Source organism: Amblyraja radiata, chromosome 6, assembly GCF_010909765.2.
Source record: "Amblyraja radiata isolate CabotCenter1 chromosome 6, sAmbRad1.1.pri, whole genome shotgun sequence".
In the NCBI taxonomy this organism is placed as follows: Eukaryota; Metazoa; Chordata; class Chondrichthyes; order Rajiformes; family Rajidae; genus Amblyraja; species Amblyraja radiata.
In genome coordinates this window covers 100872033-100888562 of record NC_045961.1, presented here as the reverse complement: position 1 = coordinate 100888562, position 16530 = coordinate 100872033, and the positions used below count along the sequence as shown (strand labels likewise).

General features: G+C 45.8%; 1 protein-coding gene across 1 annotated transcript in view; it reads right to left on the bottom strand.

Moving 5' to 3' along the window:
* Window positions 1-6917: 6917 nt before the first annotated feature.
* LOC116974651 (arylsulfatase H-like) overlaps window positions 6918-16530 on the bottom strand; it is a 59617-nt gene continuing 50004 nt past the window's right edge. The window contains exons 10-11 of the mRNA XM_033023354.1: window positions 11184-11305; window positions 6918-7655 (exon numbers count right to left, since the gene is read on the bottom strand). Of these exons, the coding sequence (XP_032879245.1) occupies window positions 7291-7655; window positions 11184-11305 (487 nt within the window). The 3' untranslated portion in view covers window positions 6918-7290. The remainder of the gene's footprint in view (window positions 7656-11183; window positions 11306-16530) is intronic.

Below are 16530 nucleotides of genomic sequence, written 5' to 3'. Positions count from 1 at the left end.
ATGTTTGTTGTACCAGTCCCTTATATGAATAAAATATAAAAATATATACACCCTGCCGCATGTGGTTTTGTGAACAGTCATCTCATCAGGCATGGCCCCATTTAGTATTTCTCACCTCCTGAATGAAAACTGTTTCTTTTCCCACAGTGGCGCAGCGGTAGAGTTGCTGCTTATGCCCCTGTCCCACTTAGGAAACCTGAACGGAAACCTCTGGAGACTTTGTGCCCCACCCAAGGTTTCCGTGCGGTTCCCGGAGGTTGCAGGTGGTTGCCGGAGGTTGCAGGTAGTGGAAGCTGGTGGGAGACTGACAAAAACCTCCGGGAACTGCACGGAAACCTTGGGTGGGGCACAAAGTCTCCAGAGGTTTCCGTTCAGGTTTCCTAAGTGGGACAGGGGCATTACTGCGCCAGAGACCTCGGTTCGATCCTGACTACGGGTGCTGTCAGTACGGCGTTTGTACGTTCTCTTTCTGACTGAGTGGGCTTCCTCCGGGTCCTCCGGTTTCCTCCCACACTCCAAAAACGTACAGGTTTGTAGGTTAATCGACTTCGGTAAAAATTGTAAATTGTCCCTAGTATGTAGGATAGCGTTAGTGTACGTATGCTGGTGGCATGGACTTTGTGGGCCGAAGGGCCTGTTTCCAAGCTGAATCTCTAGTCTAAAGGGTCTGTCCCACTTGGACGACCTAATCCGCAAGTTCTGGCGAGTTTGCCCTCGACTCATACTCGCAGCATAGTCGACACGAGGTCGTAGGGGATCTTCGTAACTCTCCATCATGCTCAAGAGTGGTCTCCGCGTACGCGAGGTCTCAGCTAGGTCGCGGCGTTTTTTTCAATTTGTTAGAAAATGCCCTCGAGTAAGAAAAGGTCACCATAGAAAAAAATTGATACTTTTTTTACTCGTAGGTTTAGTTGTAGTAGGTCGGCATGTTAGTCGTAGGTAATCGAGGGTAGTCGAAGGTAGTCTTCATCATAGTCGAAGGGAGGTCGAAGGAGATCGAAGGAGGTCGTCTTCACTCTCCACTGTTCGGGTGTCCAATTTTCCCGAAGTTAGTTGTAGCTAGTCGTAGCTAGTCGAAGCTGGTCTTCAACCTAGTTGAAGAAGGTTGAAGGAGGTCTTCTACATAGTCGAAGGAGGTCTTCAACATGTCATTTTTTCAAACTCTTCTAAACTCACCAATTAGGTCGCTCAAGTGGGACAGCCCCTGTAGTGTACATGCATGGACTTTGTGGGCCGAAGGGCCTGTTTCCAAGCTGTATCTCTCGAGTCTAACTAAAATCTGAAGTATTAGGACAACCTCCAGACTCATGGCCAGATGTTTCTTTGTGGTCTTTCTGAACTCACTCTGCATATCAAATGTGAAGATCCAACAGATTCCTTGACCATCAATATCGATATTTACAATGACCCCATCATTGGATGGGGACCAGAAATGTGACCCAGAAAAAAACTTGCAATGTAGATAGAGTCATAGAGACTCAGCGGGTGAAGCAGCATCTATGGAGAGAAGGAATCGAGACCCTTCCTCAGGCCCGTTTGGCTCGACCCGAAACGTCACCTAATCCTTCTCTCCATAGATGCTGCCTCACCCGCTGAGTTTCTCCAGCATTTCTTGTCTACCTTCCATTGTTCCAGCATCTGCAGTTATTTCTTAAACAAAACAACGAGCCATAGAGATGTGGAGTTAGACAAAACTGCTGGAGAAACTCAGTGGGTGAGGCAGCATCTCTGGAGCGAAGGAATAGGTGCCGTTTCGGGTCGAGACCCTCCTACGACTACGCCATAGAGACGTAGTAATACAGCATGGAAACAGATCCTTCGGCCCAGCTTGCCTATGCCGACTAAGATGCCCCATCTATGCTGGTCCCACCTGCCCACATTTAGCCCATATATCACTCTAAACATTTCCTATCCATATAACTGTGCAAATGTCTTTTAAATATTGTTACATTATCTCCTTCAACTACCTCCTCTGCCAGCTCGTTCCACATACCCACAACCCTCTGTGAAAAAGTTTCCCCTCAAGTTCCTATTAGATCGTCCCCCTCTCACAGTGGGGTGGGTGCAGCAGGGTGGCACAGCGGGTTCGATCCTGACTACGGGTGCTGTCCGTACAGAGTTTGTACGCTCTCCCCGTGACCACAAGCTTTGTCTCCGGGCACTCCGGTTTCCTCCCACATTCCAAGATGAAAATATGCTATTAATGAGAAAGATTAATTTAGTTTACATTATTATTATTGTCACATGTACTGAGGTACAGTGAAAAGCTTTTTTTGTTAGCTTGCTATCCAGACAAAGAAAAAAACTCTCCATGTTTACAATCCACAGTAGAGAGAGATAAGGGGAAAAGGTACAACGGTTAGTGCAAGATAAAGTTCGATTAAAGATAGTTTCAAAGTCTCCAATAAGGTAGATGGGAGGCGAGGACTGCTCTCTATCTGGTTAGAGGATGGTAACAGCTGGGTAGAAACTGTCCCTGAATCTGGAGTTGCCCATTTTCAAATTTCTGTACCTCTTGCTTGATGGGAGAGGGGAGAAGAGGGAGGGACCAGGGTGCGACTCGTCCTTGATTATGCTGCTGGCCTTGCCGAGGCAACGCCAGGTGTAAACAGAGTCAATGGAAGGGAGGTTGGTTTGTGCGATGGTCTCGGCTATGACTGTCAGATGGCCGAGATACAACTATTCTTGCTGAAAAGAAATAGGTGACGTTTCAGGTTGGAACCTTTCTTCAGACTGAAACAATACAATTGAACTTTCTTTATCACAGGAGGGAAATTGATCTGCCAACAGTCATAAAACACAAAATACATGGAACATGAAATTGAAGTGACAGGTGGCGGAGAGGGGGGAGGAGAGTCAGTCTACCCCACGACAATAGACAATAGGTGCAGGAGTAGGTCATTTGGCCCTTCGAGCCAGCACCGCCATTCAATGTGATCATGGCTGATCATCCCCAATCAGTACCCTGACAGAAGAAGGGGAGGAGTTGTACAGTTTGATAGCCACAGGGAAGGAGGGTCTCCTGTGGAGTTCTGTACTGCCAGAGAACGCCACACTTTACTACTGTAAAGATAGCTTCATCATTATCAAACACTCCCCTGGCCTGTGTCCACCACATTTTGTCCTGCCTTTCCTCTCTCCCATCTATCTCTCCTCCATTCTCCCTACATTATCTGAAGATCCAGAGCCAGCAACATAATGGGGGACCCCTTCCACCCCGGCAATGGACTGTTCCAGCTGCTACGGTCAGGCAAACGCCTCCGCTGTCATGCTGCGAAAACAGAGAGGATGAGAAGGAGTTTGTTCCCGGAGGTCGTTAAGACTGTAAACTCTAATCTCACCAGAGACTAACCTACTGTACCAAACTACTGTTGTGTTGTGTCTTTTTTAAATTGCTGTTTTATTTCTCACCAATATGTAATTACTGATTCTGTTCGATTCTGTTTTGTGGTTTTTTTGCACAATCCGCGAGCATTGCCACTTTTCATTTCACATCTCGTATGCGTATGTGACAATATACTTGACTTGACTCGACTTGAGAAGGGTTTCCACCAGAGACGTCACCTATTCCTTTCCTCCACAGATGCTGGTTGACCCGCTGAGTTACTCCAGCATTTTGTCTCTCTCTTCGGAATAACCCAGCATCTGCAGTTCCTTCCGACACGTACAAAACCCCTTAACTAGTCCTCTTTTATTCTAGTATGCTCCCCTTCATTTGATATCCGTTATTTCACTGCCACAACACCAGGATAAATTGTTAATGAGTTGATGCCAGTGAAAATAAAGAAATCAATAAACAACACAAGAAATATCTCAAACAATGGATTTCATTTACTCATTGAAACCACAATTGCTAACTTTGGTAAATGATGTTGTGATAAGGAATCGATGACTTTCCATGTTGGGAATGCATGTTCCCAAAGGTACCATCGCAACGTAGATATCGCAGCAGTCACTGAAGAACAATGGAACTACCAAAACACAGCATGATAGCTCCACCAAGTGGCCACACTGCGTAACTCAACTATAAGAGTCAAATGTGTTTTATTGTCAGGTGAGTGTAGGAAGGAACTGCAGTTGCTGGTTTAAACCGAATATAGACACAAAATGTTGGAGTAACTACAGCGGGACATGCGGCATCTCTGGGGAGAATGAATGGGCGACGTTTTGGGTTGAGACCCTTCTTCAGTCAAGGAGGACCCACTCTAACTTCTACAGGTGCACAGTAGAGAGCATGCTGACCGGTTGCATCGTGGCTTGGTTCGGCAACTTGAGAGTAAAAGACTACAAAAAGTAGTAAACACTGCCCAGTCCATCATCGGCTCTGACCTCCCTTCCATCGAGGGGATCTATCACAGTCGCTGCCTCAAAAAGGCTGGCAGCATCATCAAGGACCCACACCAACCTGGCCACACACTCATCTCCCCGCTACCTTCAGGTAGAAGGTACAGGAACATGAAGACTACAACAACCAGGTTCAGGAATAGCTACTTCCCCACAGCCATCAGGCAGGCTATTAAACCTGGCTCGGACAAAACTCTGAACATTAATAACCCATTATCTGTTTATTTGCACTTTATCAGTTTATTTATTCATGTGTGTATATATTTATACAATGGTATATGGACACACTGATCTGTTTTGTAGTCAATGTCTACTATGTTCTGTTGTGCTGAAGCAAAGCAAGAATTTCATTGTCCTATCAGGGACACATGACAATAAACTCACTTGAACTTCAGTCTGAAGAAGTTTCTCCACCCGAAACGACACCCATTCCTTCTCTCCAGAGATGCTGCCTGTCCCGCTGTAGTTACTCCAGCTTCTTGTGTCTATCGTGTGTTTTATTGCCATATGTCCCAGATAGAACAGTGAAATTCTTCCTTGCAGCACAACAGAATATGTAAACATAGTACTCTGTAAACAATATTTACAGAGTCGGCTGTTCGATTAGGTTTATGGATTGGTAGAGAGGGCCCACTTGTTAAAACGCTCAATTGGGGAAAGGCCAACTTTGATGATATGAGAGAAGGTCTCGCTCAAGTTGATTGGAGCAGGTTATTTGAGTGGAAAGAAACAGCAGCCAAGTGGGATGGTTTTGTTTTTTTTAAAGTGTGCTGACAAGAGCTCAGGAAAAGCGCATGGATGCAGCCCAGACCATCACACAAACCGAACTCCCTTCTATTGATTCCATTTATACCTCACGCTGCCTCGGCAAGGCCAGCAGCATAATCAAGGATGAGTTGCACCCCTGCCACTCCTTCTTCCCCCCCCCCCCCCCCCTCCCTCTCCCATCAGGCAAAAGGTATAGAAGTATGAAAACGCACACCTCCAGATTCAGGGACAGTTTCTACCCAGCTGTTATCAGGCAACTGAATCATCCTACCACAACCCGTTTGCGTGCTCTAAACTAAACTAAATGTTGCATTTGTGCACACTAGCCTTATCCAAGTCTTATCCTGTCTGCAGAAGACTGAAGAATGCATAAGCAGTCTCTACTGTGGGAAGATTACATGAAAGGTTTGAATGCAATTAAATTATAAGCAGATTAATAAAAAAAAGTTAAATGTCTAGATGAATAAAATAAATTAAACAAAATCAAACAGAATCATAAAAACTTCAGAACAAACCATGAAGGAGAGTTTTATTTTCAGCTCATTTTAATTCATCTATTGAAATATTTCAATGTGGAAAAAATAATCTCAGACCAAATTTTTAAATGCATAAACTTTATAACTAATGCAGAACAGATTATGTTTCTCTTTAATGTTAAAAACTCCGGGCAAAAGGATTAAGGGTTGAAACATGAAGGCTGGGAGCTGGGAGGGAGAATGAGTTGAATTAGGAAATAAACAGGTGAAGTCAGATTCGTGTATTTACAGTAAATGTTATAGAATAAAGAACGGTCGGGCACAGGAACGGGCCCTTTGGCCACAATGTCTGTGCCGAACATGATGCCAAGTTAAACTGATCTCCTCCGCCTGTACAAGATCCATATCCCTCTATTCCACGCGCCTATCTAAAAGCCTCCTATATGCCACTATCATATCTGCCTCCACCCCCCCCCCCCCCCCCCCCCCCCCCCACTGGCAATACGATCCAGACCCCCACTACTCTGTGTAATGAAAACTTCCATTAAGCTTTCCCCCTCTCATCTTATCGCTGTGCCCTCTAGTGCTGGACATTTCCACCTTAGGGAAAAAGGCTCCGATCGTCCACCCTATCTGTGCCTCTCATAATTTTATACATTTGAATTAAGTCTTCCCTCAAACTCCGACATAGAAACATAGAAAATAGGTGCAGGAGTAGGCCATTCGGCCCTTCGAGCCTGCACCGCCATTCAATATGATCATGGCTGATCATCCAACTCAGTATCCTGTACCTGCCTTCTCTCCATACCCCCTGATCCCTTTAGCCACAAGGGCCACATCTAACTCCCTCTTAAATATAGCCAATGAACTGGCCTCAACTACCTTCTGTGGCAGAGAATTCCAGAGATTCACCACTCTCTGTGTGAAAAATGTTTTTCTCATCTCGGTCCTAAAAGACTTCCCCCTTATCCTTAAACTGTGACCCCTTGTTCTGGACTTCCCCAACATCGGGAACAATCTTCCTGCATCTAGCCTGTCCAACCCCTTAAGAATTTTCAGACAGTCCAGAGAAAACAATCCAAGTCTGTCCACCCTGTAGCTGATGCTCTGTAATCAAGGCATCATTTTGGTAAGCATTTTGATGTAGTATTATCTGAGGCCTTCAACGGGAAAGTTCATACAAGACTATTACATTTTAACGTTAACTAGGCCTTTAATTTAGGTCCACACCATCTATGCTTCACAATTTGATATATTTTTACTTTCACCCCCTCAACTTGCCATGTTCTGTCGACCCTATCTGTGCCAAATCCAATCGAGGAGTTTCAATAACAAGAACAGCAACATCTTTCATTTACCTAGCACCTTCATTGCATCCAAGGCACTCATGAAAGAGGAAATTGGTCCGAGCCATGCAGAATGCTTTAGGGCGAAAGTTTGGATGAAGAGGTAGATTCCATGGAGCCCGGTGATGGAGGGGAGAGAGAGAGAGAGGGGGAGAGAGAGTTAAAAGAAATGAAGAGGATTTGGAAAACATATTCAAGAGTTTAGAGTCCATCAACTGAAGGCTCAGCCACCAATCGCTGAGCAGGACAACAGAAAGGAACCCTCGGGATTTCACACAAATCCCACAATCGTACCTTATTCCCCGGACAGAAAACATGGAATGACAAAAACTAAATAAGGTGACCGGTGGCCAGTGTTATTTTTCAGGCGCTGGATTTTGACTGGAGTCTTCACTGCAGCCGCAGAATGGGAATGTACCGCAACAGGGCTGAAGCCAAGGTTTCCAGAGAGCGTTACTCCAGGACAACTGGAGAGGGACCGGAGTCAAGGTCTTCCGATGCCGTTCCACACCCATTCGGATCTGGTCTTGGATTTTGTGGAACAGAGGCTCCGTTTCGGGCGACAGTGGGGCAGCCTCGGAGGGGTCCTTCAAGAGGTCGAAGAGCATCGGCGGGTCGTGGTGAGAGACGTAATCGTCGTGGCAGCCCCAAATATTGGTCTGGTAGCAATTATCCGTGTCAGATCTGGGAGTAAACATAAGAGCTTTCCAAACGGAATCGCCTGAAGGAAAAAAAAAGAAAAAAGAAATTGTGAGGGAAGGAAATATAGTCTTGAAAACATTACAACACACAGGTGATACCCTGTGGTCTTGGTTTGTGGCATCTTGGTTTGGGAACAGCTCCATCCAAGACTGCAAGAAATTGCAGCGAATTGTGGACGCAGCCCAGACCATCACACTAATCACTAACCAACCTCCCTTCCTCTGACTCTATTTACACCTCACGCTGCCTCGGCAAGGCCAGCAGCATGAGTCGCTGCCTCAAAAAGGCTGGCAGTGTCATCAAGGACCCACATCATCCTGGCCACACACTCATCTCCCCGCTACCTTCAGGTAGAAGGTACAGGAGCCTGAAGTCAGCAACGTCCAGGTTCAGAAACAGCTACTTGCCCACAGCCATCAGGCTATTAAACTCAACTCAAACTAAACTCTGGACATTAATAGCCCCATTATCTGTTTATATGCACTTTATCAGTTTTATTTATTGATGTGTGTATATATTTATACAATGGTATATGGACACACTGATCTGTTCTGTATTCATGCCTTCTATATTCTGTTGTGCTGAAGCAAAGCAAGAATTTCATTGTCCTATCTGGGACACATGACAATAAACTCTCTTGAATCTTGAAGGACGAGTCTCACCCTGACCACTCCCTCTTCTTCCCTCTCCCTTCGGGCAAAAGGTATAAAAGTGTACACCCCCAAATTCATGGACAGTTTCTTCCCAGCTGTTATTAGGCAACTGAATCATCCTACCACAACCAGAGAGCAGTCCTGAACCATTATCTAACTCATTGGTGACCCTCGGACTCTTCTTGACTAGACTTAGCTGGCTTCACCTTGCACTGAACGTTATTCCCTTATCATGTATCTATACACTGTAAACGGCTCGATTGTAATCATGTATTGTCTTTCTGCGTATAGAGAAGATTTACGAGAGTGTTGCCAGGACTCGAGGGCCTGAGCAATTGGGAGAAGTTGAGCAGACTAGAAATGTATGCCTTGGAGCACGAGAAGCTGAAGAATGATCTTAGAGAGGTGTATAAAATCATGAGAGGAATAGATCGGGTGAATGCACAGTGTTTTACCCAGAGTAGGGGAACCAAGGAGCAGATGACATATGTTTAAGGTGGGGGGGGAAAGATTCAATATAAAGCTGAGAGGCAACTTTTTTTTGACCCCACACCAAGGATGGTGGGTATCTGGAACAAGCTGCCAGAGGAGGTAGTTGAGGCAGGTACTATCACAATGGTTAAAAAAAAACAATTGGACAGGTACATGATTAGGATAGGTTTGGAAGGATATGGGCAAAACAGAGGCAGGTAGGACTAGTGTAGATGGGGCCTGTTGGTAGGCATAGGCATGTTGGGCCGAAGGGCCTGTTTCCACGCTGTATGACTATGATTCTATAAATCCACACATCTTTGGATTGTGGGAAGAAACTGGAGCACCCGGAGGAAACCCGCGTGGTCACAGGGAGAACATGCAAATTCCATTCAGACAGCATCCAAGGTCAGTATCAAACCCGAGTCAATAGACAATAGACGCAGGAGTCGGCCATTTGGCCCTTCGAGCCAGCACCACCATTCAATGTGATCATGGCTGATCATCCCCAATCAGCACCCCGTTCCTGTCTTCTCCCCATATCCCCTGACTCCGCTATTTTTAAGAGCCCTATCTAGCTCTCTCTTGAAAGCATCCGGAGAACCTGCCTCCACCGCCCTCTGAGGCAAAGAATTCCACACTCACAACTCTCTGTGAGAAAAAGTGTTACCTCGTCTCTATTCTAAATGGCTAACTCCTTATTCTTAAACTGTGTGTGGACCCTAGTTCTGGACTCCCCCAACATCGGGAACATGTTTGCTGCCTCTACTGTGTCCAAGCCCTTAATAATCTTATATGGTTTCACGGTGAGGCAGTAGCTCTACCAGCTGGGCCACTCTTGAAAGGAAGTTTAAGCTTTAGAAAGAAAGCAGCCGAATTAAACAGGCTGTAGTCATCAGTTCCAACAGAAAGTGCCGACGCTGAACCTCTCCCAAGGAAATAAGACCGAGGGTGACACAAACTCTGTACAGAAAGTAGCCATGGTCAAGATCAAATCTGGGTCCCTGGCGCAGTAAGGCAATTCTCTTTGGATATTACCAATTTAGTATTGAGATACAGAGAGGAAACAGGGCCTCCTACCCACCGAGTCTGGACCGAACAGCGATCCCTGCACACCAACACTATCCTACACACACTAAGGGCAATTTAGAATTTCACCAAGCCAATCAACCAATCAACCTTTATTGTCATCTTGCAAAGCAACAGTTGTACATTGCAAAATGAGAAGACGTTTCCCAGGGAATACCGGAGCATCGCACATAAAACTTAAACATTTCACACATATTCACTGATTATCAGAACGGAACTCCCCTCCATGGACACAATCTACACACAGCGCTGTCAAAAAAGAGCAGAGAGAATCATCAGAGACACACTACATCCAGCTCACTCCCTGCTCAAACACAAAAACTGCACATACAACCTCAGGCACAGACGAGCGGACAGCATCGCCACAAACAGAACACGCTTTTTTAAGAGCTTCTTCCCTGCAACAATGAGACTCTTGGCCAAAACAAAACAAAATGAACTGATGTCCTGATATAGGGTTTGTGCAAGTTACAATGCTCTCACTTTCCCCTTTATATAGGGTTTTAGGCATTTTCTTTTTTTATTTCTAGAGTAGTATATGTTTTTATAGATTATGTGTCTTCTGTGTGTCTTTTTAATTTTTAATTTGACTTGACTTGACTCTCTGAATAACTGCACAAGAGTTCCTATGTGTGTAAGCACAAATGGCAAATAAAGTTTTTGACCTTTGACATAAATAAAAACAATCCAGACCCTGATAAAAACAATACTAATAGTTAAAAAGTGCAGGTAAAATACAGAAACATTAAAAATACAAGTAAAAACAGTCATAAATCGTCCAGGGCAACTGATTTAAGTGGCCAGTGCCAGAGTTGCTATTAAATTGTCAGTGCAAAAGCAGCAGAATCAGGTGGAGTGACAAACTCTGTACAGGAAGTAGCCATGGTCAGGATCAACCCTGGGTCCCTGGCGCAGTAAGGCAATTCTCTTTGGATATTACCAATTTAGTTTAAAGCTGTACGTCTACAAACATGTACGTCGTAAGAGTGTGGGAGGAAACTGAAGATCCCGGTGAAAATCCACCCGGGTCAAAGATTTAACGAGTACGCGCCCAGCGAGTACACGCCGTCCAATGATCGCCCCACATACGCTAGCACCATCCAACACACTAGGGACAATTCACAAATTTCACCAAGCCAATTAACCTACAAACCTGTACGTCTTTAGAGTGTGGGAGGAAACCGGAGCTACCGGGGGAAAACGCACGCAGGTCACGGGGAGAACGTACAAACTCCAGACAGCACCCATAGCCAGAACCAAACCAGTGTCTCTGGCGCTGTAGGGCAGTAACTCTACCAATGTGCCACCGTGCTGCCCAGTTGCCGGAAACTTACTGTCTTTTGGGTGCCATCGCACTGCGTTCAAAGCATTGCCACAGTAATGGAACAGGAACTCATGCTCAGACCTCTCTACATCACCCTTCAGTAACGACATCAAGTCTCGTCCATCAATTATCCTAGGGGGATACAAGAGCATATTTTAAATTTCAAGATCTCTGTTATTCGCTTAAATATATAACACTGCCCATGCAAGAAATGTGAACTCAGTTCCATGAATTAATTCGGCCCAGGTATAAATCTGAAGGAACGTCTCCATAGCCAGTATATACTTGTAAAGGGCCTGTCCCACTTAGGCAACTTTTTAGACGAGTGCAGGAGACTCTGCGCTCGCCTCATGATCGCCACATGGTCGCCACATGTTCGCTGGTGGGCTCTGGTGAGTCTCCTTCATGGTCGAGAGGAGTTCCCGCATTCAGGGAACTATTCGCGGCCTCAGTATGGTCGCCGCAAATCTTTCAACGTGTCGCCATGGAGAAAATCGATACTTTCGTAATTGTAGGTGCAGTTATAGAGGGGTCACCATGTTATTGTAGGTAGTCGAGGTAACCGTAGGTAGTTTTAGTTAATCTCCTTTGCTGACCAGGCATTTTCATTGGGGAAAAAAAAAACGTAAGCTCAATTTTTCAGAACCAAGGATAACCGATAATGTTAAATGCCCGCCAAACTTCACAGCTGTGTATCTCTGGCTTATTAAAAGTTATCTGGCTTCTCCACTCCTTCTCCCCCCTCTTTTAAAGGACTTACTGTGCTAGCCATCTTTAACCTTCCTGTTCATCGCGGTGTGTATCTGTATGACCTTGGCTTTGCACTGTGTGAATTTCAGACAGCGCTCCCCCGCTTTCCCTGGCCCCCGTCTTTGCGGTGTGTGTGTGCGCGCGTGTTCCGTTCTGACAGTCGCCGTTTCAGTTCACGGTTTTTCAGGCGAGTGCTGTGAGCTTGAAGGTCACAGGCAGTCCGCTGAAAAGTCACCTAAGATCGACACAAAATGGAATGGGTGACGTTTCGGGTCGAAAACCTTCTTCAGATCCATCTTGGTATCCGGAACGGCTCAGCGTCCAGCAGTGGCCCCTCTGGAGTCATGTACATCTATAGCAATGTCTATTTATCATAATAATCACAATCATACTTTATTAGCCAAGTGTGTTTTGCAACATACGAGGAATGTTATTTGTCATACCAATAAAAAGCACTAAAACACACAAAATACATTTTAACATAAACATCCACCACAGTGACTCCTCCACATTCCTCACTGTGATGGAAGGTGAAAAAAAGTTAAATCTCTTCCCTTCTTTGTTCTCCCGCGGTCGGAGGCCTCGATCCTTCCGTTGACGGGACGATCTTGGCTCCCGTAGTGGGTTGTCGGGCCCTCCGCGTCGGGGCGATCAAGCTTCTGCAATGAAGGGATGTCAGCTCCCCCGCACCTGGGCGATCGACACCGGGTCGAGGCTGGTCGAACCTTCTGCGACTTTGGAGCGTCCCGACTCAGTCTCTACCCGTGACTGCAAACTCCTCGATGGCGATATCTGCAGACCGAGGTTGGAGCGGGTAAGGGATCGGCCCCAATAGCCAGTCCACGGCCCCGCGGTGGGGCTCCAAGTCAGTCCCGAGCAAGGCCTCCAGCTCCACGATGTTAGGCCGCAGAGCGAGCGGAGATACGATCCAGAAAACAATCGCATCTCCGGCAAGGTGAGAGATTGAAAAAAAGTTTCCCCCCCCCCACATAAAACAAACCGGAGAACATTAACACAAACTTTTAAAGCACACTAAAAAAAAGGCGAAAAGACAGACAGACTGTTGGCGATGCTGCCATCGTGCAGCGCCCCCTGGTGGTAAACCCGTAGTAGTATAAATATTCTATTTGGACTTTAGACTTTAGAGATACAGAGTGGAAACAGGCCCTTTGGCCTACTGAATCCACGCCGACCAGTGATCACCCAAACACTAACCCCATCCTAAACACCAGAGAAAATTTACAATTTATACCAAATGCAATTAACCTACAAACCTGTATATCTTTGGAGTGTGGAAGGAAACTGGAGAACCTGGGCAAAACCCAAGCGGGCACACGGAGAATGTACAAACTCCGTACAGACAGCACCTATAGTTAGGATAGAACTCGGGTCTTTGGTGCTGTAAGGCAGAATACCAGAATTTATCAGAATGAAGCCTGGGTTAAGTTTAGAAGACAATTTAAGATGCTAGCCTTGTATTTCCTGGAACTCAAAAGGTTACACTTTGATCCAAACTGAATTGAAATGTTCATGTTGCTTTGAGAAGCTGGTGGTTTTGAGAAAATCTATTTCTGCTCTTTGGGGAATGCAGGATTTGGAGGCTTGGTCTAAAGATTATAGGCCTGTCCCACTTAGGCTATTTTTAGGCGACTGCCAGTGACTGTCATAGTCGTAGCAGATCGCTGAAAAACCAGCGACTGGACCTCCCTTCGACATAAAATTTGAAATAGAATCGTACTTTAAAACAAAACCGAAGTCAGCACCAGCGACAACCTACGTTAACCTGGCGACAACTACGACAGCACCTACATCAGGAGAAGCCAAGCTACGCTCATTGGCGTCAAACCCACTGTCGCCGACTGTCTCCGAAAAGTTTAGAACATTTCAAATCCAGCGGCGACCAGATAAACACTACGATTCTTTGGGCGACTGAGGAGACGACTCACGACCATACAGGCAATACCCCAGCGTCCAAGTGGCGACAGCCTAGTCGCCTAAAAAAATCTCCTAAGTGGGACAGGGGGATTAGACTCTCAGCCTTTCCCAAGATGGGAGACGCTTCCATGATGATAAGAGTGAAAGAAATTTGGAATTTTCTACTGCAAACTATGGCATGGCACTTTGTCACGAAGAGTGATACAGTGTGGGAACAGGCCCTTCGGCCCAACTTGCCCATACTGACCAACATGTCCCAGCTGCACTAGTCCCACCTGCCTGCGCTTGGTACATATCAAGACCAAGACCTGCACTTGGTCCATATCAAGACCTGGATATTATAGAAACGTATAAAATTATAAAAGGACTGGACAAGCTAGATGCAGGAAAAATGTTCCCAATGATGGACGAGTCCAGAGCCAGGGGCCACAGTCTTAGAATAAAGTAGAGGCCATTTAAAAATGATGAGAAAAAAAAAATTCACCCAGAGAGTTGTGAATTTGTGGATTCTCTGCCACTGAAGGCAGTGGAGGCCAATTCACAGGATGAATTTAAAAGAGAGTTAGATAGAGCTCTAAGGGCTAGTGGAATCAAGGGATATGGGGAGAAGGCAGGCACGGGTTACTGATTGTGGACGATCAGCCATGATCACAATGAATGGCGGTGCTGGCTCAAAAGGCCAAAAGGCCTCCTCCTGCACCTATTTTATAATAATAATAATAATGCACCTTACAGGACATAAAATCACAATACATTTATCAATATTAAAATCAAGTTGATTAAAAACAAAAAACAAAAAAAACAAAAAATACACAAAACATTTTAAGTCATTAAAATCAGGGTGAACATGGTGGAAGTTATGTCGGGTATGCTAATCTAAACAGGTGTGTTTTGAGTTGTGATTTGAATTGATCGATAGTGTCCAGGTGACGGATGGGAGGTGGGAGAGTGTTCCAGAGACGTGGGGCAGAGCAGCTGAAGGCTCTGGCACCCATGGTGCTGAGTCTAAATGTGGGGACAGTTAAAATTGCAGCTGAGGAGGACCGAAGTGACCGGGAAGGAGTGTATGGTAGCAGCAGGTCAGAGAGGTATTGGGGAGCAAGGTGGTGTAGGGCTTTGAAGGTCAGCAGTAAAATCTTGTAGTTAATCCGGTGGTGCACAGGGAGCCAGTGGAGCTGAGTGAGGATGGGTGTGATGTGGTCCGATGATCTGGTGTGGGTGATGATCCGGGCTGCAGAGTTCTGAATGCATTGGAGGCGATGAAGACGTTTATTGGAGGTGCAAGTGAGGAGGGCGTTGCAGTAATCGATGCGGGATGTGACCAGAGCGTGGATGAGGACTTTTGTATTGTCTTTGGAGAGGGAGGGGCGGAGTCTGGAGATGTTGCGGAGATGAATGTATGCAGAGCGTGTGATATTGCTGATGTGGGGGCCAAAGGAAGGTGTACTGTCCAGAATGACGCCGAGACCTTTGACATGGGAGGAGGTGGGTATGGGTGAGTCATCAACTGAAATGGTGAACGGGTGGGTTTTGGAGAGGGTGGACTTTGAGCCAATTAGCATGATTTCTGTTTTATTTCTATTGAGTTTTGGAAGGTTGAGTGACATCCAGTTGCTGATAGCTTGAAGACAGGTGGTGAGGGCAGTTGGGGGAAGGGAGGTGTTTGGTTTTGTGGAGAGGTAAAGTTGTGTGTCATCGGCGTAGCAGTGAAAATTGATTCCAAAATGACGGAGAATATTGCCAAGAGGTTGAATATAGATGATAAAAAGCAGTGGCCCCAGCACCGATCCCTGAGGAACACCATGGGTGACTGTGGCAGTTGTGGATGTGACTTTATTTCCCTGGATGAACTGTTTTCTGTCGTGTAGATAGGACCTGAACCAAAGTAGTGCATTGTTGTTGATGCCGGTGGCAGATAGACGTTCCAGAAGAATTGGGTGGGAGATGGTGTCAAAGGCTGCTGTGAGGTCGAGGAGGATCAGGATGGATAAGTGACCGGTGTCAGCTGCGAGAAGGAGATCATTTGTAATTTTAACCAAGGCTGTTTCGGTGCTGTGATTGTGGCGAAAACCGGACTGAAATGGTTCATAGAGGTTATTGTTTTGAAGGTGGACTTGAAGTTGTGTCGCTACTGTCCTTTCCAGAAGTTTAGTGATGAATGGGAGGTTGGAGATTGGGCGGTAGTTATTTGGATTGTTTGGATCAGGACCTGTTTTTTTTTAGAATCGGGGTGACAGAAGCTGTTTTGAGAGATGTAGGGACAGAAGCAGTTAATAGGGAGGAGTTAATTATGGACGTTATGATGGGTGAGATAGAGGGAAGACAGGATTTAACCAGGACAGTAGGGATGGGATCAAGCAAGCAGGAGGAGTTCTTGGACTTGGTGATGAGTTTAGTTATTTCTTCGACTGTTGGAAGCTGGAAAGTAGATAGGGTGGAGAGTGGGGAGTCCAGTGTGGAAGTCCAGGGTGGGCTGTTGTGAGCAGAAGCTGAGAAAGAGTTCAATTGGTGATGAATGCTGGTGATTTTGGTACTGAAGAAGTCCAAAAACGTATTACACTGAGCAGTGGAGGTGAGGTGATTCGAGGTTTCAGGAGGCTTAAGTAGTTTGTTGGCAGTGGAGAATAAAGTCCGAGTGTTATTTTGACTGTTGTTGATGATTTTGGAGTAGT